Below are 26,243 nucleotides of genomic sequence, written 5' to 3' on the forward strand. Positions count from 1 at the left end.
GGCTCAAACCCATGACCTGGAGATGGAGAGTAGCATGCTCTTCAGACCGAGCCAGCCAGGTACCCCTTTTAATGGACCCTTTGAGTCAGGTATCAAATCCCCTCACAGTTGAGGAGGTAGGCCTAAACAGATTGCCCATGGTTCACCTGTTTAGTGAGTGGTAGAACCAGGATGAGAAGCCAGATGTTGCTGATTTCAAATCCATGCCCTTCATGGTAGAACTCTTACTACATCCTTGATCACCAGCTTCTGGGAGGTGACTGGTGCCAGACGTGTTAGATCTCAGATGCAAATGTCAAAAACAAAATGAAAAATCCCTTAAATGGGCTTGAGCAACCAAAAAAGAAATTTATTGGTACCCATGATTATTAGATTCTAAGACTCAACCTCTGGCACAGTTGGAACCAAGGGCGCAAGTCATATTATCAAAACGTGCTCTCCCTGCTCTTCTTTTCTGTTGGTTCTTCTCTTGCAAGCTTTCTTCATGTGACAGCAAGTTGGCCACGGTAGCTTTAGCTGTACATCCTAGAGATGTACATAGGAAGAGAGCTTCTCTTTACAAGGGGCTCCAACTAAAATCCAAACAGGGTGGGCATAACAACAGTATACACCCCAAAGGGATGCGATCTCAGGATTGTGGATGAACCCCACATTGGGCTTCCTGCTCAGGAGGGATTCGTCCTAAGATTCTTTCTCCCTCTTCCTCTGTCCCTCCCTGCCGCCCCACTGCCTCCCCCCCAACTCTTGTACTCTCTTTCAAAAAAAAAACTTTTTTTTAAAAAAAGCTAATTAGGGGCTCCTGGGTAGCTCATTCAGTTAAGCGTCTGTCTTCAGCTCATGTCATGATCCCAGAGTCCTGGAATTGAGCCCCATATTGGGCTCCCTGTTCATTGGGGAGTCTCTTTGTCCCTCTGACCCTCCCTGTTCTCGTGCTCTCTCTCTCTCTCTCTCAAATAAATAAATCCTTAAAAACTCTTTCAAAAGGTAGTTAGTGCTACTGCAAGGCTTCTATTATCAAAATAATTTATTCTGAGGTTGCCTGTTTATCAGAATTGGGTATTCACAAAATTAGAAAATAGTATCTTAATGTGTCTTTGAGGTGGTATTTTAAGCAATGAAACCTGGTGTTTTGTAGTGACTAATAAAACAAGTTTTTATTTAGTTAGTTTGAGTTTCTAGAATATACAATTTACTAGGTACTGTTTAACTTTGGAACCCATTATTTTTGGACTTTGTGATGCCAGTTTATTTCCTTTAATCCTGTTTGAACTGTCCTGTGTCATTACGAAAGAAGCAATGTAGGTTTGGGAAAATCGATTGGGAAACCCAGATTTTTGTCTTTTGGGGATTCCCATGTCTGAAGAGTGTGGGACAGACCCTTATGGGCTCTTTCAATTTGAAATTTTAGAGTCGTTAGAATGCTCTGTCAGAAGTGTTGCCAGATGAGGGGCACCTGGGTGGCTCAGTCAGTTAAACATCTGCTTTCGGCTCAGGTCATGATCCTGGAGGATCGAGCCCCACGTCAGGCTCTCTGCTCAGCCAGGACTCTGCTTCTCCCTCTGTCCCTACCCCTGCCTGTGTTCTCTCACTCACTCTCTGCCAAATAAATAAATAAATAAAATATTTTTTAAAGGGTAGTGTTGTCAGATGGAACCATATTGTCTTGGAACCAGATTGGAAGTCTGTACAGTTCAGGTTCCTTATCTTAGAAATGAAGAAACATGGCTCAGGTGTGGCGATGTCGGATCTCTGCACACTTAGTGGCGGGCGCTTGGAGTAGAGGCTTTACTACAACTCCTCTTTCCTTACAGTGCTCGTACCGGGGGAAGACAGCTAACATTCTTTTATTTGACCGAGGGACTTTATTGAACAGCGTACACGTCTGAGGCATTTTGCCAGCTGTGGAGATGTGTAAATGCAGGAATGTGTATGGAAAGCCACGTAGCAGAGGCTGTAAACTGGGCTGTACAGAGTCCAGCAGACCTGGGTCCTCAGTCTTGCTGACCACTTAGCTCTGAGCCCCGTGTAAACTAGCCACCCCAGGGCCTGTTTCCTTGTCTATAAAGCGAGGCTAGTAGAAGTAGACATTTCCTATAGCTGTGGGAAGGATTAAATGAGATAATAGTACAGGTTATGCTTAGCATAGTGCGTGGTGCATAGTAGGCTCTCAGAGATTATGGTGAAGGTGTTTACGAAAGAACAAAGCCATTAAGATTTACAGAACACTTTCCTTTTTTGCATTATTTAATTCATAGCCCTACATACTCACAAGTAGGTAGTGATAATCCTAATTTTTCGAAAGAGGACACAGCTCTGGAGGCTTGGGGTTCAACCAGCGCCCCGCAGGTGTCGGTCGTAGCTACCATTAACTATGGCGCAGGCAGTGTTTTTAAGCACTGTTTTGTGTACTAGTTCGTTTGCCAAGCAGGTATACCGTTGTTATTTTCCCTTTACAGATAAGGGAAGTCGGGCTCAGAAAAGTTAAATGATTTGTCCGCTTTATTTCAGGCGGCCTTTGGGGAAAGTAAAAGCCATTTTGCAAGCTGGAAAGCACTGCGTAAAATGTGCTATTTTTATGTGACTCAACTCCTGTATTCTGGAGATTACAGTCTACAGGGAATGTGTCTTCTCCAGGCTAAACCTGTTCACATCCTGCCCTGTTCCTTACTGGACATTGCCCTCAGCGCTTTGGCCATTTAAAAAAAAAATACTCTCTGTTGTATCCTCAGAAGCGAATAGGGCCTGGGAAATATGGAGTCTTGTCCTGCTATTTAATGTAGCTTAATGGGGCTGGAGCTTTTTAGCAGCAACCCAGTGGCTAGTTGAAATTTAGGATCAACCAGAACGCCTCAGTTTTTTGTTTTGTCTTCTTTTTTTAAGGTATCTTTTCTGCTAAACCATCTTATCCCCCTGCGTAGCTTACGCCACATAGTGAGCATAATACCTGCCTCACAGGGATTCTGAGAATTAAGTGAAAGAATGAACGTAAAGTTCTTCGTGAGGTGACTGGCACACAGTGATACTCAGTCCTTGGTGGTGGGTTTCCTGTAAAGTGCATTTACCTCAGCTTCTCCTCCTCAGAACAGTTATGCTCATTCATTCAAAATCATTGATAGAAATGTAGCTTAGGGGCACCTAAGCCTCTACCTTCGGCTCAGGTTATGATCTCAGGGTCCTGGGATCAAGTCCCACATCGGGCTCTCTGCTCAGCAGGGAGCCTGTTTCCCCCTCTTTCTTGGCCTGTCTCTCTGCCTACTTGCGATCTCTCTCTCTGTCAAATAAATAAATAGAATCTTTTAGAAATCTAGCTTAACTGGCCAGAGGCTAAAGAGAGTAGGCTCTCCTCCCTGCTGACACAGGCGTGGATGGGGATTCAAAGAAGTGAATGGTCACTTCGCTCAGCTCCCACCTTACCATCAATCACAAATGGGGGAGGATTTTTCCTCAAGACTCTTTCAAATGTATCTGGTTGGTTCTTCATAATTAGTTTACTTAAAAGTCTCTCAAATTATATGCAAAAGGGGAGCCTGACCTTTTAACACTCCACCTTAAGACTCGCAACATTCTCTTCAAATTCCTGTCCTTAGAGCGTCTGTCCTCAGTTACTATCTTAGGGCCGGTGAGTCTCTCTGCTTAGAGAGTCCCTGAGCCCCACCTAGGACCAAAACACAACTTCCTCTCCTATCAACAGCACATTTATTGTGCTGAGTGAAAGCAGGCAAGCAGAAAAAGACTGTCATCTTATGGTTGCACTCATGTGTGGAGCATAAGGAATAACGTGGAGAACTGCAGGGGAAGGGAGGGAAAACTGAATGGGAAGAAATCAGGGAGACAAAGCATGAGAGCGTTTGGGCTCCAGGAAGCAAACTGAGGGTTACAAAAGGGAGGGGGAGGAGGATGGGGTAACTGGGTGATGGGTATTAAGGAGGGCACATGCTGTGATGAGCCCTGGGTGTTACATGCAACTGATGAGTCACTGAGTACCACATCAGAATTAAAAATGTACTGTATGCTGGCTAATGGAACATAATAAGAAGAAACAGCCCGTTTAGACATAATATTGAATGACAGTCTGTGGAACTTGACCTGTAGCGGACTGACACGTGATGTTGATCCGATGAGCAGGGTAGATGAGGTTTTGAGAGGATTCAGTAAACATTGTGACGGAAAGACTAAGCCTGGGCCAGCAGAAAACTGGGGCCCAAAGAAGCCTGTGGCTTGGAAGAGCTGGGGAGAAGCAGCAGACTGGTACAGACATTTGTTCTGATGGGCTGTGGGGACACGGGCTCGAGACAGACACTGGAGGTTCCCGGTTCCTGGCAAGATGTCTACAAGTCCGTAGGTGTGAAGGCTTAGACAACTTAACTTCTTAATGCTTGTTATGAAAATCTTGTATTCTATTTAGATTCTCTTCCGCAACCATTCATTAGGTACACTTGAAAATCCTTTTTGAAAGTAGACTCTGCACCCCACGTGGGGCTTGAACGGACAGCCCTGAGATCAAGAGTCACATGCTCTACTGACTGAGCCCGCCATGCTCCCTGACTTGAACATTCTTTTTTTTTTTAAGATTTTATTTGTTTATTTGACAGAGATCGCAAGTAGGCAGAGAAGCAGGCAGGGGGGCGGGGTGGGAAGCAGGCTCCCCGCTGAGCAGAGAACCTGATGTGGGGCTTGATCCCAGGACCCTGAGATCATGACCTGAGCTGAAGGCAGAGGCTTTAACACACTGGGCCACCCAGGTGCCTCCTACTTGGAACATTCTTTTTTTTTTTTTTAAGATTTTATTTATTTATTTGACAGAGATCACAAGTAGGCAGAGAGGCAGGCAGAGAGAGGAGGAAGCAGGCTCCCCGCTGAGCAGGGAGTCTGATGCGGGGCTCTATCCCAGGACCCTGAGTCCATGACCCGAGCCGAAGGCAGCGGCTTAACCTACTGAGCCACCCAGGCGCCCCTACTTGGAACATTCTTAAAGATAAGCTATGCCTAACCCCAAAATAAAGCCATGTGGTACTGAATGAAAACCAGTCTATTGGCGTGATTTAGTAACTACGCCTCTGTGCGTATGTACACACGTACACGTGTGTATAGTGTATGTGTATTATTTTTGTCATCCTGTCAACTTTTAGCAGAAAATGGTAAAGCTCAAGTTGCATTTTGTATTAAAGTGCAGATGATGTCTTTTCACGATGGTCTTCAGGTGCTCACCCTGGGCACTGCTGAGAAAGCCACTTCCACAGCTGATGGCAGAAGAAAAAAATAATAAATCATATTAAAATTGTCGAAGTTACTCTCCCTTTTCTCTCTACCGTTAATCATTAATTGATTGACTCAACAGAGGTATGAGCACCTGTATTTGGCCACAGATTAATAAGATCTGCTTCGTGTTCTGTAGGAGTCCAAAATCTGATGGGGGAAACCCAGAAAATAAATACTACAGGGGTGTCTAGGTATGGTGATTTATAAGTAATTCAGGAGAAAGCAATGATCAGTAAACTTGTTCAAAGTGGTAAAGACAGAGTAGAAGTTAATGTTCTTTGGAACAGGGCCATCATTGTTTTCTGGGACCAGATCTGGTCCTTGCAGGAACTGTATGTCTGTGCGGTAGTGTGAAGGCTCTGCGGAGAGTGTGCTTCGGCACTGCCGGTAAAATGGAGACTGGACTTCACAGCATCACTCGGAGGTCGAGGGTGGCAGGACTGAAGAGAGCTGCCCCAGATGCAAGTTCTGTAAACTAAAGTCCCATAAAATAAATCCATGCTCCTACAAGGGCCGTGGCTGGAATCTCTGTTGGTCACACCACAAACACGTTCCAGAAGTCTCTGGTTATCTGTCCGCAAAGGGAGTTATGCTGTTATTATTATCATCATTATCTCATTATCCTTACTGTTATTACTGAAAGACTCAGTTCATTATTGGACTTACTGATTTCTTAAGGGTCTGATTTGTGTGTTTTTAGTGACCAGTCTTTTCAGCTAAGAAGGAGTCCCATTCTGTGCCCATATAAGTCCTAAACTGAAAGAAGCGTATTAGCAATTACTGAATATCTCTCCCAGCAGTAGGGCTAGGGCCAAGTTGACACTTCGAAGCACTTCATTTGAGTGCGTTCATTCATTTTGGGAAATTTTTAAAAATCCGCTCTTTATTATTGTTGCATTGATTCTGCATCAAGAATATCAAACCAAGAACAAAACACAAACATTCCTTTGGAGAGTACCCCACAAAAGGAAATAGCTGTGGTTTTCCAGCTCCAGGAAGAAAAGCAGGCTCATGACTTCTAGCTGTGCTTCAGCAACGTGCCGTGCAGTCACCCGCTCAAGGGAATGGGAACTTAGAGTTGATAAGTCACTTCCCTGCTCAGAACTCTTCTGTGGCTCCCTCTTACCCCTGAGATAAAGTCCAAATTGATTATCAGGGAACACTAAACTTCCAAGGGGGTGGCCTTGGATATCATCTGTCACACTACTTGCTGGGTGCTTCGGGCTCCCCCTTGCTTGCAGTTACACATGAGACATGCGCGCGCACACCGTGCTGTCTGTTGTCTTCATCTGTGACTTTTTCTTCTCCTGGAACAATCTCCCTGACCTCTTTTGCCTGGCTAATTCATACTCTTCTTTCAAGGCCCCCCCGCTTTTTTCTAATATTTTATTTATTTTACAAGTAGGCAGAGAGGCAGGCAGAGGGAGAGAGAGAGAGAGAGGAGGAAGCAGGCTCCCTGCTGAGCAGAGAGCCCGTTGCGGTACTTGATCCCAGGACTCTGAGATCATGACCTGAGCCGAAGGCAGAGGCCCTATCCTGCTGAGGCACCCAGGCGCCCCTCAAGGCCCATTTTTTAAGAAGCTTTCTGACCCCAACTTCCCTTGCAATGGAATGGTATCCTGTGCCTGCCTTGGTCCTTTTTACTGTTAGTTGTGTTGAAATTACTAGTTTTCCTTTCTGTCCCACTGGAATTTAAGGTCTTTTATTTTTTTTATTTTTTAAAGATTTTATTTATTTATTTGACAGAGATCACAAGTAGGCAGAGAGGCAGGCAGCGAGAGAGGGGGTAAGCAGGCTCCCCGCTGAGCAGGGAGCCTGATGCGGGCCTCCATCTCAGGACCCTGAGATCATGACCCGAGCCGAAGGCAGAGGCCTTAATCCACTGAGCCACCCAGGTGCCCCTGGAATTTAAGGTCTTTTAAAAGCAGGGACTGCCTTCCTCCAACAGTGCTTTACTTACCTAACTGAACATGTTCAGAACCGAACCTCTGATCTCCCACATGCCCCCACCCTCACCTGCTGTCTTCATCTGTTTACAGTAATTACAGTTTTCCAGCTTCTCAAGCCAGAATCTTAAGAGTCAACCTCTCACAGCCCATGCCAGTCTTTCTGGAAGTCCTACTTTTTCATCCAGTCGCTTCTTACCACCGTGGCCCAAGCAGTCGTCACTCACCTGGTGTAGTGCAGTAGCCTCCTCACTAGTCTTCCACTCTGCTGCCTTCTCTCCATTTTCTGCACCAGGGGTCAGCAAACATTTTTTGCCAAGGGCCAAGAGGTAAACATTTTAGGACCACACAGTCTCTATCATGGCCGCTCAGATCTGCTGTTGTAATGTGACGACAGCCATACAAAATGTAAATGAAGGAGTGTTCCAATAACATGTTACTTCCAAGGACACTTGGCTGTTGTTTGCTGGTCTCTGCTCTACATGGCAGCCTGACTACTCAAAACCCACCAGTGACTTCCCCTTCTGCTTTGTCTTTACGGTGGTCCCTGAAACCCTAGGTGATTTGTGTCCCCAACCCTTGCCTCTCTGATCTCATCTCCCAGTCTCCCCTGCTTTGCTCTCCTCTCTGGCCACACTGACCTTCCATTTCCTCAGACATGTCAGGCGCAAGGTGTGCGTGGAACATTCACTTCCTCATCTCTTAACATTTTCTCAGATGTCAACTTCTCCGTGAGGTTGACCTGACAGCCCTGTTGATAATTATGCCCCAGCCTTGTATTCCCCACTCCTGTTGTTTTTTCTTGTAGTGTTGATCTTTGAACAGACTATATTTTATACTCAATGCTGATGTAATTAGTTTGTCATTTTTCCTACTGGAATATGTATTGCCTAAAGGCAGTCACTTTTTTGTTCTGTCCATTGTCGTATCCCTAAGATCTAGAAAAGTGCCTGGCATATAGTAGGTGCTTGGAAAATATTCGCTCAGTGAACAAATAGTGGATATATTTTAAGTTGTGGTAGTTGTTTATTTTTTTAAGTAAACTACCCCTAGCATGGGGCTCAGACTCATGACTCTGAGATCAAGGGTTGCCCGCTCTTGTGACCGAGCCAGCCAGATGCCCTGGTTGTTGCTATTGTTGTTTTGTTGTTCAGTGAGTTCTGGCTTCTGCCTCACCACCCCCAAATCTGTCTTTCACATTCTTAACTTTGCTGCGGCTGTCTTGGCCCCCACAGTCCCACTCCCCTCCATTCAGGCTCTCGTCTCTCACCTCCTGGTAACCCCGGATCCCACGCCATCCCATCTGTTCCCTACCAGTAGCCCAAGTGACGTTGGTAAGATTGAAATTGGCTTATTTTGCTACCGATGACTCAGTTTGGCCCTCTGCTACTCCGAATCTTTGGAGTGTTTGTTTAAAATTCCGAGATCCCAGGTCTGTACCTGGGATCATCCTGTACCACTACATGATGATTTCAGGTGGAGGGGTCGTCGGGCGTCATGTATCACCAAGTGATTCTTGCCGAACACATTTGGTTACATGAGCTTATGAAACAGAGCTTCCCAGCAAGTCAGTAAGCCTTTCTGCCCTGTCCCTGCCTGTCTTTTCTGCCCCATCTCCAGCTGCTCTGCACTGCGTACTTCCTCTTCCAACACTGTTTACCCATTGGTATTTCTCTCGGGGTGCCATGTTCGTTCTTGCTTTTTGCAACCGTTCTGTTCCCTTTACTGGGAATCTTCCCCTACTCTGGAAAACTTGTATTTTTATCCTTCAAAATCGTGTTCCTCTGTCACTCTGACTGCATAGTCTTTTTCTGACACCGGTTCCTGTGAGAGCGTTCATCATCTTGGCTGGCTGGGTCACAAGAGCGGGCAACCCGCTTGTGTGAGTGCGACTGTTGTGTTTACCCCACTGGCCTGGATGCTTTTGCACGATTTCACCTGTTATGACCCAGCTTGCAGTTGTTTGAGTAGTAGGTTCTTTTTGAGAGATACTGTGCATGTTTGCAAGGTATAGGGAAGTGAGGATGACGGATCTACTGTCCCCAAACCTGACTTTCAAAAGGCATATTGCTGGGGCACATCAGGCTCCCCGCTCAGCAGGAAGCCTGCTTCTCCCTCTCCCACTCCCCTGCTTGCATTCCCTCTCTCGCTGTGTCTCCCTCTGTCACATAAATAAAATCTTCAAAAGGCACGTTACTGTGAAAGCAGAACGCAGCTGGAGCTCTGCCACACATACAAGCACATATAAGCCAGTAAGCGCAAACATAGTCTTTTTTTTTTCTTTTAAAATTTATTTGACAGAGATCACAAGTAGGCAGAGAGGCAGACAGAGAGAGGAGGAAGCAGGCTCCCTGCTGAGCAGAGAGCCCAATGCGGGACTCCATCCCAGGACCCTGGGATCATGACCTGAGCCGAAGGCAAAGACTTTAACCCACTGAGCCACCCAGGTGCCCCAGCGCAAACTTAGTCTTACAAACTTTTCTAAACTGGATAAAGTCCCTCGTCTCCATTCTTTTAGGAACTCTAGCAGGTACCTTTTCTGAGAGTTTTATTCCAGGCAGAAGTGCTATTCTGGTTGTAGGATTCAGTTTAACCTTGATGGGATCAGACAACAAAATTCCCTGATAGGGAACTAATCACAGAACCAGCAAGAATTCCAAGGCCTGGGGTACATTCCAAAGTATATACGCCACAGGGTTCATTAGAGTTGTATACATGTGCTCACGCAGGAGCAGCGGTCCCCTTTGTGATACCTGGAGCCAAACCACATATCCTGAACACCACTCTTTTCTACTGTAGTCGTTTCTGGTATCTGTTAGGCAAGCTACCATACCCTCTGGATTTGAACAGAGAAGAGAAAACTGGGCTTATCCCACTGGAGTGACGGTTGTTTTTTTTTGTTTGGTTGGTTTTTAAAGATTTTTGTTTGCTTGTTTTTCATTTGAGAGAGAGCAAGCAAGAGCATGAGCAGGGGACCGCCAGGATCATGGCTTGAGCCAAAGGCAGACACTTAACCGACTGAGCCACCCAGACACCCCTGGAGTGAGATTTTTTATCAGCATCTTCAGCATTAACTAGTGATTATGTATCTCCATAGGGGTTTTGCAGATGTTAACCTCCTGCTCCAGGAGGCATGTCAGGAACCACTAATCTATGCCCTCCAGTCCATTTAAAATAAGTAAATATGCATTATATTCTGTGCTGAAATAATGTATAAAGAAGAGTTTAAAATCACACCTCTCTTCTGGACTCTGGGATTGAAACAGGTGTTGAACTGCACATCCCTGTATCCCCGTGCCGAGTGCAGTGCCGGCTCAGGAGGCCAAGGGAAGTGCTGAAGCAGATGTTTGTAATGTGAAACAGCTGAGTATTTTGTTTGTTCCCTTTTTGTTTCTTTTTTAATGCTAAATTGCATACTCTGCCAGGGAGCTGTATTAATAACATAACAGATTTACCCTAGCTGTCTGAGTATGTGTCTTACCAGTGATATCTCCTGGCATGGGCTCGAATGAAATCACGCCACTCCCTGGGTGGGGATCAAGCTGAGACCTGCCTGGGATCCCCAGCCCTCATGGGAGAGAGGTTGCTCTGTCCTCCTCCTCAAGTTTGTGGTTAGTGGGGGCGGGCTGGGGGCGGGGGGCGGTGAGTGGCATAAATACAGAGCCCCACTTAGGAGCCCAGAGAAGGGTGGTGTGTAGCTGGGGAGATTGGAACCGAGGTTAGCAAATTATAGGTCTCTGTTCTGACAGTAGGGCTTAGACAGCTCAAATAGAAACAGCTTCACCAGATGGCCTCCTAATTTATGAAGTATGAACTACAGTTCCGAAAAGGGAGAGTTAATAAGGCATCATTATATCTCTCTAGATCACATTGCCTCTTGGAAGCTTTGCCCTTAAGCAAGTTGATTTTCAAATGTATATAGAAGTTCTTTTCTCTTGGGCTAGAATGAGGGCCCAGTAAGGAAGGTAGTGTGTGTGGTGTTGAAACAGTCCATCATTCCTGAACCACTTGGGGAATAATTTGGAACAATGCTATTTATTATCTTTGCTTTTTTTCCCCTGCATTTTTCACATTCCTATGAATATAGTCAGAAAGTCTCTTGGACTTTTTAAAACTTTAGTTTATGTTAATAATTAATATGGTTATACTCTGCCTTCCTGCACAAATAATAACTATATTGTATTAAAGTATTCTGTAGGAGTGCAGTAAAAATGTTGAAATTGCTGTCATGTCACAGGATGGAAGGCTAGTAGCTGAGGAGCTCTTAAAAATCGGCAGAAAAAAAAAATCGGTAGAAAAGGATGACCAGCCCAAGAGGAAAGTGAGTAAAGGATGTGAGTAAGCAGTTAATAAGAACTAAATGGCCAATAAAAATACAAAAAATGTTTGCTTTCACAAATTGAGATGTAACTAAAATAGTGATACAGATTTTTACCTAATATTTTTACCAAAAAAATTACATAGTTTTTAGAAAATAAAATTCAGCCAGGATTGGCAAGTGAGTGGGAAGGATGTGTCTACTCCTGCAGAGCTGGCGGGAGTATCAGCTGATAGAACCATTCAGGAGAACATTGCGGCAATAAAAACATTTAAAGACTTATAATTTCACTTGTAGAAATTTAATTGTAGGGAGGCCTTGAGGATGTTTACAGTGACAGATCAACAGAACTGTTGTTGATTGCAGTGTTATTTATAATGGCAAGAAGTTTCTTAAAACATTTTACAGAAACAACCTGAATGCCCTTGTGGTCCTGTGGTTTTGTACTGCGTATTTATTATTTACGATTAGTCAGCTTTTGCCTGGTTATTAAACTGGTTTTGCTGTGATCAGGAAAGCAAAGTTTGATCCATTTTTACTCTAAATGAGTTTGTTCCCTTAAGAACCTATCCTGTGGTCTCTTCTCTCCCTACACTCTGGTATTTGGCAGTCTCTAGCAGCCACATGGCTCCTGCTATCCCATGTGAAGATGGCTTCGGAGTCTGCATCTCCAGCCATGACTCGCGTTTCCAACCGCCCTTGAACAACTCCATGCAGAGGGTCCACCAGCATGGCAGATGTCCAAAATGTCCAAAAATTGAACTGACCGCCCCCAGCCTGTGCTCCCTGCTTCCGTTAATGGTCTGTTACTCTCAACCAGGCACAGACTCTCAGAAACCATCTTCGGTTCAGCCACATCCCCTGTGCGACTATGAAAGCACTTACCAAGTCCCCTCCCTTATCTCATGGCCATGACCCCTTCCCATTCCACTCAGCTCTTGCTCTCTCTTTCCCTACCATGCAAAGCCCCTCCCCTACATCAGACTGCTGCCTTTGTCTGTAACACTTGGGTTCTGTCTGATTTTTTTTTTAAGATTTTATTTATTTATTTGACAGAGATTACAAGTAGGCAGAGAGAGGGGAGGAAGCAGGCTCCCCGCTGAGCAGAGAACCCGATGTAGGGCTTGATCCCAGGACTCTGAGATCATGACCTGAGCCAAAGACAGAGGCTTTAACCCACTGAGCCACCCAGGGGCCCCGATCTTGTTTTTTGCCTTGTTTTTTCCTGCCCCCTTTCCCAAAGGCTTCTTCCGTCCGGCTTGTCCCTGTGTCTGACCCACAGTTCTCATCATGTCGCTCCCTTGCTCCACAGTGCTGGCTTTCCTCTCCCTGTAGAGTAAGAAGGCACTCAGGTGTGTCCCCAGGCTGACCCCTCTCACCTTTTCAGTTTTCTTCCCCCTTCTCAAGAACTCTGTGCTTATTAACAAATCTGAATATTCCTCATCACCAAATGGTTCTGTATTTTCTCACGTCTAAACTTGCTTTACATAATTCATTCTGTTTGAAATACCCTCTCTCCAGCTTACATACTTCCTTTCCGCTTCGTTCAAATACAGCTTCATCTGTACACTTGGCTGTGATCTCATGGTGCTTTCTCAGGGCCTCCTCAGAGTCTTCTGTTTCTACTTGGAATTAGTTCATTCAGGCAGTGCTGATCTCTGAACAGGCTTCGTTGCCTCGTGTGGACTAGAGGTCTGAACTGAGAGAAACTGTCCTTGTCCTTATTGCCGCATACTGTTTATCAGTGTGAGTTTCATTTTTGTCATGACATGGGTTTGAAAAATGTACCTCCCAAAACACACAGTCTGAGGCATTTATGGTGGGATATTTATTGATAATATTAAAGTTTTAGCAACTAAGTTGAGATGTAAAATTTTTAATGTACCTAGATGGATCTCCATTACCCCCCCCCCGCCCTAATGAACAAAATACATGACTTTTTATAAAGTTTTTAATTGTACTTTTTTGGAAATGAGAGTTACCTAAACAGGTATAATTGAAGTCTGCAGTTTTAAAATTTGGTTGTTCTTGCAGTAAATACCAGCCTATTCTTAGTTCACTTCCTTTGGTGACCTCTTTTTCCTCATATTTGAGACAGATGTATGTAACCCAGAGGCAACAGTAGTGGTGGGTAGATGTGCTTTCGGGATATTTGGGGAAGAAGCTTCAAAGGTCAGGTGCAGGGCACCTGGGTGGCTCAGTGGGTTATTAAGCCTCTGCCTTCAACTCAGGTCATGATCCCAGTCCTGGGATTGAGCCCCACATCGGGCTTTCTGCTCGGCGGGGTGCCTGCTTCTCCCTCTCTTCTCTGCCTGCTTCTCTGCCTACTTGTGATCTCTCTCTCTGTCACATAAATGAATAAAATCTTAAAAAAAAAAAAAAAAAGTCTGACCCTTCACTTAGACTGAGCCACCCAGGCGCCCCTAGGAAGTACATTTTTTTTTTTTTTAAAGATTTTATTTATTTATTTGACAGAGAGAGAGAGAGAGATCACAAGCAGGCAGAGAGGCAGGCAGAGAGAAGGGGAAGCAGGCTTACTGCTGAGCAGAGAGCCCGATGTGGGGCTTGATCCCAGGACCCTGAGATCATGACCTGAGCCGAAGGCAGAGGCTTAACCCACTGAGCCACCCAGGTGCCCCAGGAAGTACATTTTAATAGGATAAATTTTCAGATAGTACACCATTTCCCCTCATTCAGGGAAAATACTACTTTGATAGCCTGTAAAATTTTCGTTCTTGTGGGTTTGAATCAGTGTTTTAAAATAATTCTGTTCAAAAAGGAAAAATTTTTTTAAAGTTTCCTGGTTCAGCTTCACACTGAATACAAGTCTTCCAATGCCAGAAATAAATGTCTTCAGATTCCAAAGTGGTATCACAAACCTCTTCCTTCCTTTTATTTTCCGAGTGAAAAACAAATTTATGGTGTTTCTTATCTTAAGAACATCCTCAATCATGTATATTTTCATATCAAAAAGGAAAAAATAGTATTTAATTGTGTTGCTTATGTTGAAATAGGCTTTTTCCCAGTGGGAAATTGAAATATTTAAAGCTGGCATCTCAAAGAGATGGCAGATTAGGAACATACGCAGAATTGTAAAGGAGCAATTGTATTGTTTCTTTTTCAGGCAAATGCCTAGATTCTTTGCTGTCCTCTACCCCAGACCTTATAGGAGTACAGAGTCCTTCCTCGTCCTGCTTCTCCTGAGAAAGGACAGGATAGCCCTGGAGTATCACTTCAGTCCTTAATAATAAGTCTCATTTTAATTTTCCTTGATAGACACTAGTGCCTTTCCTTAGCCTTAGAACTGGTACCTCTGATGTAAATCTGTTGGAACAGTTTTATCCTTTGTAGGTGTGTCTTAGTCCATTTGGGCTGCTTTTAAAACAGCAACGAAAAAACCGCAGATTGGGTAGCTCATAAACCACAGAAGTTTATTTGTTCATGGTGCTGGAGGCTGAAAAGTCCAAGACCAGGGCCACCACGCTGGTCACCTTTGGTGAGGGCCTTCTTCCTGGTTCATGGCCATCGACTTCCCACTGTCTTCCAGGGTTAGAAGGGGCAGCGATCCCTGCAGAGCCTCTTATAAGACATTCATCCCAGTCCTGTGGGCTCCACCGTCGTTCCCTTCGCACCTCCCAAAGGCCCCTCCTGTTGTCATCATCTTGAGGGTTAGGATTTCAGCTTGTAAATCTGGGGGGACATCCACACGCAGACCCAAGCATCGTGTTACATAATATCTTCCATATACATCCTAGAATAAAGAAGCTGCCTTCTTAAAAGTGACCCCACTGTCCCTTAACACGATGTATTTGTAATCTTCAGACACTTTGCTTTTCTTCTCTTCACCTGTATCAAATCACATCTGTCCTTTAAAGATAACCTTAGGTCTTATATGTACCTCAAAGCCTCGTCCCCTTATTTTATTTTACCCAACATTTTTCCAAATTCTTTTTATTATTTATACTACTCAGTTCATCATTTGTTTTGTGTGCGCCCACTTTCCTCTTTTCTTTCGTTTTTTTCTCCTCTCTTCTCTCTTCCATGTAGGTCCTTTCAGATAGATACCGTAACAGCCCTTGTTGTAGGGTGATATGGTAGGTATGCCGTATCTACATATAAAAATATATCTGTATTTTTCCACATTTTTAAGACTTTTTATTTAAGTTCCTGTCAATGCCGTATTTTTTAACGCTCTCCGTGACATCTAGACTAATAAGGTGTTTGAGCACATCTTATGAGTAGAGAATGAGTGGTTATTGGTTGCTTTACCAAGAAATTAATAGAAAATAAACTGACTTTACTGAAAGTATTGTGAATAAGAGTATGTTAGTTGCATATTAAAAGCGAGCAATACCGGAAAAGCAACATCAGAGTCTTCGTCATGCACATACATGTAAAAGACACCAGAAAAACAAAATTACCAGTTAAGAAACAGAACATGAATATTATTTCAAAACTGGAAAAGCTATGTTACATTTAAGGAACTTTAAATTTTGATGATGCAGATCATAGCTAAGGATGACTGTTTTGAGTACTGGTTGTAATCTTCGTAGCTGCTAGATTTCATGAGACTTAGAGAAATGCCTTTTTTTTTTTTTTTTTAAGTTTTAATTTTAATTTCAGTTAGTTAACACATAGGGTTACCTCAGTTTCAGGTGTGCTGTATAGTGGTGACTCAGTACTTCCATACGTCCCCCGGGGCTCATCCCAAGTGCACTCCTTAGTCCCAATTCCGAGAGATAACACCTGTTTATGTTTGCTACGGTCCCAATGGGGAAGAGTCTCGGTACATGCATCAGTTACTAAATGCAGTGTCACTATGTCATTATTGGGCTCTGCAGTTGTTTGCATAAATTCATGACCCTTCCAGTCCTTTGCAGGTTTCCTACAGGGCTTGTCCTTCCCCAGATCATCTATCTAGGAGTACGGCCCCCCGGGCCTCAGATTTTCTGTGATAGCATGGTTTTTCTGGGTGTGCTTAGGCTCTGTCCTTCTCCTGTAGTCTCTCCTTGTACGGCTGGAGGGGCTTGTCTGTCCGTGTTCTAGGACTCCTACTCCTGCCTTGCTGCCTTCTCAGCTATGTCCCAACATGCAGGTAACTGCTGCCCTAGTTGGAGGCTGGGGCAGAATCTGCTTGTCGGGTCTCTTACTTCACTGCAGCCCTCCACCGGTGGCCACCCCCAGGTACCTCCCTATACCCCAAGGGCTCCTGGGAAGGCAGGTTCGAAGTGACCGATACAGTCGGCTCCCATGTTGAGGCATCAACCTGATGTCTGCAGCTTGGTTCTGTTCTGGGGGGGTCACAAGCATTGCTGAGAAACTCCTTCCTCCAGGATGCGTGTTATTAAAACCATCCTCCACTTGTATTTCCATTTCTGGAAAGCGCGAACTCCAGTGCGTTCCATTCCATGGAAGAGACCCTCAGAGCCGTCCTTGACTCTTCTTCCTCACCACTTCTGATCCATTAGTGGATCCCGTTGGTTTTCTGCCTTCAGAATTCACCCCACCTTGTCACCCTGGGCAGGCCTCCTTTTGGTTTCTCTCCCAGAAGCTGCAGTAGCCAGCTAGCCGCCTTCTCTGTCTCCCTCCTGCCCACAGTCTGGAGTAGCGGCTAGCTGTGTGGGTCCCGAAGCTACATTGCCTACATTCCTACCTACTCCTCTGTCCTAGACACTGAAAACGCTAAGTAGCCTTTCTGGGCCCCAGTTTCCTTTTTTTTTTTTTTTTTAAAGATTTTATTTACTTATTTGAGAGAGGGAGACAACATGAGGGGTCTGGGTGAGCAGAGGGAGAGGGAAAAGCAGGCTCGCCGCTGAGCAGGGAGCCCGATGCAGGACTGGATCCCAGGATTCTGAGATCATGACCTGAGCCGAAGGCAGACACTTAACCAACTGAGCCACCCAGGGGCCCCCAGGACCTCAGTTTCCTTATCAGTTAAATAAAGATGGGGGTGATGATACTAATTTACCTCATGTGGTTGTGCCAGATGAGTTAGTAGACACAGATTACTTAAAATAGTGTGTGGCAAACAGCATCTGAAAAATACTAGGTAGTGGGTGATATGGAGGTCATTGCACTTGTTAGTTTTTATTCATACAGAACTGAAACTGACCTTCTTAAAACATCAATCAGACATCTCTTCCATTGGCTTCCTGTCACTTTTAGAACAGAATCCAAAGTCCTGACCATGGCTTGCTGAGCCCACCATAGTTTGCCTTTGCTCCCTAGGCCCGCTGGTCTGCTGTGGTTTTCCACTTGGCCCAGCCACTTCTGCCTTTGCTCTCCTTTTCCCTCAGCCGGAAATGCTGACCCCACAGATATTTACACGACCTGCCACTCCCTTCATTGAAGTTTGTGCTCAGATGTGAGCCCCTCACATAGGTCTTCCTTTACTGCTGTTCTAGAAATCATCCTGTTCTCCATATCCTTCAACTTTATGAAAAGATAACTACCTGACAGTATATTACACATGTTTGTTAACCGGTTATTTATTTCAGCACACTAGGTTCCCTTATGAATAAAAGCAAGGGACTCTGTTCTGTTCATCACTATAGTCACCGCTCCCCTCTTCTCACACCAGGGCCTCTCAGATACATTGCTGGTGCTCAGGAAGTGTTTGCTGTGGGATGGGTGGGGTGGCTGGACAAAGGAAGATTTTCCCCCCTTGTTCTTTGCACAAGAGACGCTGAGGTTACCAGATAGTTGGAGAGGCTTGAGTGAACTTTTTTGAGATGATACCACTTTAGGAAAGAATTCGGATTGGGTTTTTTGGTTTTTGTTTTTCCATCCTTTTTGTGGATAAGAATGTATCATGTGATTTACGATGGTTGTCTTTATTAATCACAGGTGGATTAATTGCACTGTTAAGCAGGTATCTTCTTATTATAGTTCCTGTTCAGGGTCTCTTGCATGTGCTATACCATTAGCAGCTGGTGACAGGGAAATTGAGTTTTTCTTTTATTGAGTATTATTAAATCCACAAACCCATGCTCTTCTGCCCATTATTATTTTTTTTTGCAGTTATGTATTCCTTTATTTTTTTTCCAATTTATTTATTTTCAGAATCTTCTGCCTATTATTATCTTAAGTCCCAAGAGAAAGCATGTAAGTCTTTTTAAGCTTTCAGTTTTAAAACGCTTCCTAGTCTCTTAGAGATGGAACACCGAGTTACCTATTCACTAAGCAGTTGAATATGAGTTTTACAAGTTAGCATTTGTCTTTTATGTTAAATAATGTAATTAATAATGTAATATAATGTTAAATAATGTAATTTCATTACTGTTTGATAGCTTTGTACTAGTTCATTGACAATACTGACCAGTTGACTTCAATACATGAAGAAATTATATACATGAAGAAACATGAAATAAAAGATTTCAGAATAAGTGATAACCTTGACCATCTTTGTTTTGTTTTCTTCATAATTCCTGAGGGTTTTTTTCTGTGTAACCATGCTTTCTAATTTCAGTCGATTATTATGTACTACAGTCCTAGAAGATGTGAGTTCTGGTGCTTATTTTGGACCTTTTTTCCGCCTTCATTCTTATTAATACCCATCAATCTTCTGAACTACATCTTGTTACAATGTGAGCAAAAAATGACTTTCTGGTTTGAAAAGGAGTTAGTCCCATGCTAATTTGTCACTTGGCCTTTTCTTTAATCACTGACATTAAATGAGTGACTGTTTGGAGTTGACCTTCAAAATTCGGAGACTGTTAGATGAGGTGTTTGGCTGTCAGACGTCATGCTGGTGTTCTGTCTGCCATCAGCCCAGGGAGGAAAGAAGTCTCCCGTGGAGCGGAACAAAAACTCACTTGATCTTGATCATCAGTATGAATAAAGATCCTGGAAGTGTGTCCTGCGATCCTTCTGGCCTCCGATTCCCTCTCATGTTGGTTTCTCCCGTCACCGTGAAGCGGCCCTCACCAGGCCTTGGGTTATTTACCAGCCTACCTGTGTGTTCTTCATAAGTTTCAACATAGGCTATCTTGGCCCCTTCTTATCTATAAGATATGATCGTTATTTAGAAGAATTTAAGTGTAAGAGTAGCCAAAAATCAGAGATTCCTTTTATAAGGTATTTTGCCTTTTTAGTCATAAATGTATAGACTTTTAAAATCCCCATCATTATTATTACAGGCCATGGTTGCTTGTTACCCAGGCAATGGAACGGGTTATGTGCGTCATGTTGATAATCCAAATGGAGATGGAAGATGTGTGACGTGTATATATTATCTTAATCAAGACTGGGATGCCAAGGTATGCAACTTCATTGACCATTTATTTTTTTTCCCCATAGCTATTAAGACTCATACTCCTCTTAGGGATACTGTCTTTACTTTAACACATAGAATAGTTAAAATTTTCTTAGATTTGTTTCTGTTTTGGGTATTAGGAGTGTATCTTTATAACTTGAAACATTATGTTATCTCAAAAAGTGGATTCCCTTATTTTCAGATACTGAGGCATGCATCCAAAATTTAACTTTTTTTGTTTGTTGCTGTTTCGTTTTGTTTTTTAAGTAAGCTCTACGCCCAGTGTGGGGCTCGAACTCATGACTCCGGGGTCAAGAGTCACACGTTCCACCGACTGAACCAGCCAGGTGCTCCCCAGAATTTAACTGTTACCACAGTGGATTTCATTAAAATATATACCTTTTAATAGCTTTTACAAAAAACTCTGCTGAGAATAACTGTTTTATAATGGCTTCTGAGAGAGATTATGTATAAACAACCGTTGCGGATTATTTCCTGCCTACTCCTCTTGCAGAGATCTTATCTGGCATTGGATTGCGGAGTCGAATATTGGAGGCAGGATTCCTTCTTTTTCTGACTGTGGAAAAAAACTTGAAGTTTATTAATACTGACAAATCCTTTAAAACCAATTAGAGTATCCATTTAATTTTCTCTTGTTTTAAATGTTTATTTCCTTAATATTGGCCTGAGTTTCACTTGAGTTTAAATGATTGAAACTTCAGAAGTATGTCATGCTTTTATATTACTTTGGAGGTTGTCTAAACTAATGTTTGGTTGATTTTTAGAAATCCTTATTTACTTTCATTGGAGCAAGAAATTCAAATGGAAAAGTGAACACATTGTTTAGCTCAGGCATTTTCGCAGCATGAACGTACCTGGGTAGCCAGGGCAAGTTTTAAAAATCAAATAACCTTTAAAACACTTCCCCCCAACACACAAACATATACACAGGAGGGAAAACCACCAAGTCTTAAATATGTAAAAACCTAGTAGGATATGCTCACAGGGCTCAGTAATCTTTCTGTGTCATACAGATTTAAAGATTCTCCTCAGTCCGAGTTCAAAAGGGAGGTAAGTTTTATTGCTAAGTAAATTAAGTAAATTTTGGTTTTTCTGTTCTAGTTTTCAAAGTTTAAAATAGAAACATAGATCTGGTCATTCACCTTGAGCCCAATGGACAAAACAGATTGGTGTAACTTTGGTTAAAACTTCAAAATTTATTTTTTCCCCCAATTTTGTGAATACCTTAAAAGCTAAAAATGTTTGAGCAACTCCTAACTTCTGTATTTTGTTAGGTTCTTTCTAGTTTTGATCTGACCTAGCCAAGGTCATTAATAATAAAGTTTTTAAATTAGTGCCCGAGCTGATAAAACTCTTCAGTATTTTTGTAGGTAGAACTGAAAACTTCTTTGCAAGATTACAGGAATGTGTGCAGTGTGCCAGATACCCTTCTGGGTGCTGGAGATAGAGCAGAAATACGGTAGCCTTCACAGAGCCTGGGATCTAGCAGAGGGAAGCTAGCGGTAGATGAACAGTGACCGACTGATAAGTGGTTCTGCCCAGCACAGGACAGATTGCTATGAGACTGACTGTATTGGGGGAGGGGTGCGGGGGACATCTGCTTCAGGGGTCAGAGGAAGATTGGAAGCTTTAATTATCTCTTTAAACATTTGCAGCAGATCCCCTGTGATACTCAGCAGTCAGGGGGAAGAAAAGGATGTGTTCTTGGTCACAGTCTAGAGATTCTTTAGATGTTTGCATGAGTGCCGTGGGAATCAGTCTGAACAGAACCTGGGGAAGGTTCGGGTAGTTTGGATTTAACTTAAGGATGAGCCTGATGAACAGCTTGTCTGGCTAGACATTCTAGGCTCAGCGTCTGTGGTGTCTCGATTGAGTATGAAAGTTCCTTTCAGTTCGAGCATCTACCTGCTTAGGAGTTAGTTCTTCAAGGGTAAAGAGCTCCTCAGTTGCGGGTGGGTCGTGCCTTGCTCTCACTCCCCCCAGACTGCAATTATCAGGAGGATGACGTCTGTGTACGTTATTCCCTACTCCATACCCGGGGTCCACCTCAGGTCCCAGAACACTCATTCGGTATTGGAATGAATAGGTTGAGTCCATCTAATCCCAGATAGAGACGGATGGGTATTCGGGTAAATAGTAATTATCCTTTCTGGATGGAATCCCATTCTGTACACAGGTGGCCATCAGTGTGTCAGGCCCAGGCTAGAAAGGGAGACTTACAATCTCTGGTAATGACCACAGTGATGATGATAGTGACAATAAGTGATGACACCTTCTACTGATGTAGTTGAATTCCTTATTTATTTAAAAAGATTTTATTTATTCACGAGAGTCCGAGAGAGGGGCAGAGGGAAAAGGAGAAGCAAGCTCCTCCCGGAGCAGGGAGCCCTATGAGGGACTCAGTGCCGGGACCCTGGGATCACGACCTGAGCCCAAGACAGATGCTTAACTGACTGAGCCAGCCGGGTGTGCACGTGTTCCTAGTTGAATTCTTTAAATAAGAGGCATTAAACTTGTTGCTGTCTTACTACTGTTGAACCCTGAAACACAATGAACTGCTGAGTTGACATCACCACTTCAAGATAATTTGAAATGGACACATTTTAAAAGCTTAGGCTAATTAAGCACATCATAAACATACCTACATAAGAGACATGTGCTTAAAACTTGCTTCCAGTGTCATTTTAAGCCTTTTGAATTCAGATAATACTCATTTGTTTCATCGGTATTTACAGAAATCCCTAAAACAAGAATTGAATTTTTCCTTTTATCAATGAGTGTACTTGGAATCTCAGCTTCTCTTCATACCTTTTATTTTGTGAATAATCCAGCTAAGAGTTTTGATTCTGAAATGGTCTTTTTTTTCCCTCCCTAAATTTCATTTTGTAGAGTTCTTGCTCTCATACTTACATACTGGGCTCTTTTCCGTAGGTAAGTGGAGGTATACTTCGAATTTTTCCAGAAGGCAAAGCCCAGTTTGCTGACATTGAACCCAAATTTGATAGACTGCTGTTTTTCTGGTCTGACCGTCGCAATCCTCATGAAGTACAACCAGCATATTCTACAAGGTGTAGTATTTCTTTTAAGAAAAAGTTGGTAAAGACTTTGGTAGGAGAGGAGGGGATGGATGAATGTACTTGAGAGTTTTCTAGTGAGCATCTTCTGTTCCTTATTCAGTCGTGACTTTTTAAAATTGAATAATTATATTTACTATTTATTCTTGGTTAGTGCTTAATGTTTGTGTCTTTCTTTGTGTAACCACTTCCATTTGGGGTAAGAACTGGAAGTGCAGGCCCTCTCCTCTCTACACCCTGTCTCATTATTTTGTGCATCTCTACCTATAATCTGTTCTTATTCTGTGAGAGCACTCACTTGGGGGACAGAAGGGCTCGATAGAGAAAGAAAAGGACAGCTTTTCAAAGGGAGGAAAATGAGAGGGATGATGTTGAAAAATTAAAACAGGAAAATAAGAGGCACCTGGAGAGAAGAAATGAAGAGAGGAGAAGAAAGGTTGTCATGTGTGGGAGTTCATGTGAGAAAAATAACCCAGTAGCTTTAATAGTAAGTATCTAGGAGCCTTATTATACTTTTGACACTTTCTACTTTGAAATGTTAAGACTCTTAAAATAGAAGATGTTGTAGACATTGTTACAAATATTTGTAGAAAAATTGCACTATTTTGCAAATACCTGTTTTTCACTGTAGAAGGGACTTTGAATCTTGTGAGTTACTGGCCAGCAGTGGTTAGATCTGGTGAGAAGGGGCCGAGCTGTAGTCACACTGGGAGAAGAGCTGGCTTCTCCCAGCGGTATCTGGCATGGGCCAGCCTAATGAGGTTCCAATTCCAAAACTTGATCACCTTTTTTTTCTTGCTTCTTCCTTTCCCTTTCCCTTCCCTTTCCTTCTCTTTTGTTTCCTTTCCTCTTCTTGCCTTTTCTTTCTTTTCTCTTTCCCTTTCTTCCACCCAGCATGGGGCTCAAACTCATGACCCCCAAGATGAAGAGTCGTACACTCCACCAGGCACTCCTTTTTAACTTGCCTCCTTCTGAGCTGTGTTGCCCTAATCCTCATTCACATAGTGAGCAGCAGGCTGAGTAATTGTGGCTGGAGATCCTAAGAAGCCATGAATGGAAACTGGGGGCGGGGGGGGGGCCGTCCTGTCCCATCACACGATGTGCTGTCCTAAATCCCCCATCTCTCCTGGCTTCCCAGCGCCCATCTCTGCCTGTGCTGCTTCTTAAAACCCTTTTTGACCTAGAAGCTGCTCCACGAACCTTTCCTTTTAAGGAGTCTTGCGTATGGTCTGCCTGTATCATTTCTAAATGAAGAAATGACAAACATTTTTAAGTAGTAAATGTCAGACAGTTGTGGAGGGTACATACTACAGAACTCGAGGAGGGAGAAAATGGTGTTAATTGGAATAGATGGAGTAGATGGCCCAGGTGTCACCATGAAGACAGGAGCTCAGCTGGGCCCAAAATGACCAGAAGCAAGGGGTATGACAGTGTTAGGGAAGCCTTGGGACAAAGGTCAAGGTTGTTCAAGACTCTAATTACTAAGTAACTGGAAGTTTGGGGCATGGGCAAAAAGAAAATTATCTGTCTGTACCCCTTTCCCTTCCCATGGCCACCTGGGAAAATAGAAGAGGCTACATGGAGGGAGCAGAATCTGGAAGTCAGGACGCCAGACTCGGACCTCAGCCTGGTCACTCAGCAGCTGAGTGATCTGCTGGCTTCACTTTCCCCATTGGCCCAGACTCCCAGACTCTGCCTCCAGTCTGCATTTGACTCCTTCCTTCAGATACGTTACCTGGCGCAGGTCACACGCACGGGCTCTTCATTCGATCACTGATGCCCCCCCAGAGTCCCCGCCCCGGCCCTAGTTAAGATACTCTGACTGTTGTGTTCTGCTGAGCAGTCCCCATGTCTAGTGCGTTTCTGCTTCTTATAGCATGTGAACACTTTCCCCATTATTGGGACCAGGAGGTGTCACAGTGTGCTTTGTAGTATTTAATAAACCAGAGATTCTTCCTTTATTTGGGGAACTAGCTATTCCAAACAAGTAATATTTTCGGACGAATTAATTTTAGCTAAATAAACTTCACATGTCAAAACACAGTGTAAAATTATTTTGATAAAAATCCCCAAAATTCTTAGTATAATTTACCTCTTTCTTGATGACACCAGATTATAAAATTATAAACACCCACTGTTAGTCTTTGCTGTCCTACAGTGGTGTCCTCAGAAGCTGCTGGAACTGGGAGCCGTCCCTTCTGCCACAGGGCCCCAGGCCGTGACTCCTCTTCTGCTTCTCTTCTCTTTTTTTGAGAACTTTCGCTAGTGATGCTGTGCATTTCCTGTCGGGGCCATTCTTTTCCCTTCTTCCTGTCTGTTTCTGATCTGCTGTGGGCTCGCAACAATAACCCAGTAGGTTAAGCAGGCAGTAAGAAGAGCCCCAAAACTCAGCTTCACAACATCTATTTTAGCTACTTCTGGTTCTCCGCAGCGCTCTTGAGCGGTGAGGTTCCTGGAGAGGTGGGTCATCACTGAGCTCGGTGTCCTCTGATAACATTTGGTCGAGGCATTGTTTTGGCATTACACCTTGTCATAGACCATTGCCAGAGCATACCACTCTTTTATTTCCCCAGTGTGATCGTTCTTACCCTATTCTAAATTTTCTTTTAGGTACGCAATAACTGTTTGGTATTTTGATGCAGATGAGAGAGCGCGAGCTAAAGTAAAATATCTAACAGGTAAACGTTATTTGGGGCCAGGGTCAACCGTAAGGCGGGCAGCCCACAGTCCCGCGCTGCTGTCCCTGAGCGCACGGTCTTTATTAACTCCATGAAGGCTTGCCCCTTGTTTTTGTCAGATTCCTTAGTTCCCTGATGTAAAAGGGAGACTTCTCTCAAGTCATCGTCCTTGTTCTCTTTAACCAACACTGTCCGAAGATGAGGAAAGTTTGAGGCCAGAAACCTGAAAAAATGATTCAAGTACAAGCTGAGTTTTTCTGTGATTACCCTTCCCAGTCACCGGCTGCCCAGCTCGTGGTAATGCCGTCTGACTTGTCTCACTCTCCCGTCAGAAGGAAGTCAGTAAATACCCTTTCCCTGTTAAACGTACACTCTCTAGAGAATATCCGGGTCTTCCACGTTGAATGTGGACGTGAAGAAAGTGAATACAAAGGAGACGAATTGAAATGCCGAAATCAGTAAGGCAGCCAAGCACGTCGAGGCCATCCCTGCCAGCCGGTGGTGTCCGTAGATCAACACGCTCGAACCGAATTTGAGGATCCTTCAGGATGCCAGTCCCACCCCCCAACCCCCACCACCAACTGTCTCCTGAGAGCAGGGGGTCTTAGTTTTCCATCAGATGGACCACTTCCCTCTTTCCTTTAACCCTATCTTATATCTCCAAAAGTCCTCCATCCTCACATTACTGATGTG

General features: G+C 43.7%; 1 protein-coding gene and 1 non-coding gene across 4 annotated transcripts in view; both read left to right on the forward strand.

Annotated features, from left to right (window-relative positions):
• The window catches only part of EGLN1 (egl-9 family hypoxia inducible factor 1), a 60,228-nt gene that overhangs the window by 31,052 nt on the left and 2,933 nt on the right, over nucleotides 1-26,243 (forward strand). Inside the window, exons 2-4 of one of the 3 annotated variants that reach the window (XM_044239364.1) lie at nucleotides 19,662-19,781; nucleotides 22,730-22,866; nucleotides 25,483-25,550. In XM_044239364.1, the coding sequence (XP_044095299.1) occupies nucleotides 19,662-19,781; nucleotides 22,730-22,866; nucleotides 25,483-25,550 (325 nt within the window). Of the gene's footprint in view, nucleotides 1-19,661; nucleotides 19,782-22,729; nucleotides 22,867-25,482; nucleotides 25,553-26,243 lie in introns of those variants that run through there. The other 2 variants (XM_044239366.1, XM_044239365.1) reach the window with 2 other exon arrangements.
• LOC122901618 lies at nucleotides 5,169-5,253 on the forward strand. Its single transcript, XR_006383609.1, has one exon. It is a non-coding gene; the product is annotated as a small nucleolar RNA SNORD35 (small nucleolar RNA).

The sequence above is a fragment of the Neovison vison genome, chromosome 2, assembly GCF_020171115.1.
Source record: "Neovison vison isolate M4711 chromosome 2, ASM_NN_V1, whole genome shotgun sequence".
In the NCBI taxonomy this organism is placed as follows: domain Eukaryota; kingdom Metazoa; phylum Chordata; class Mammalia; order Carnivora; family Mustelidae; genus Neogale; species Neogale vison.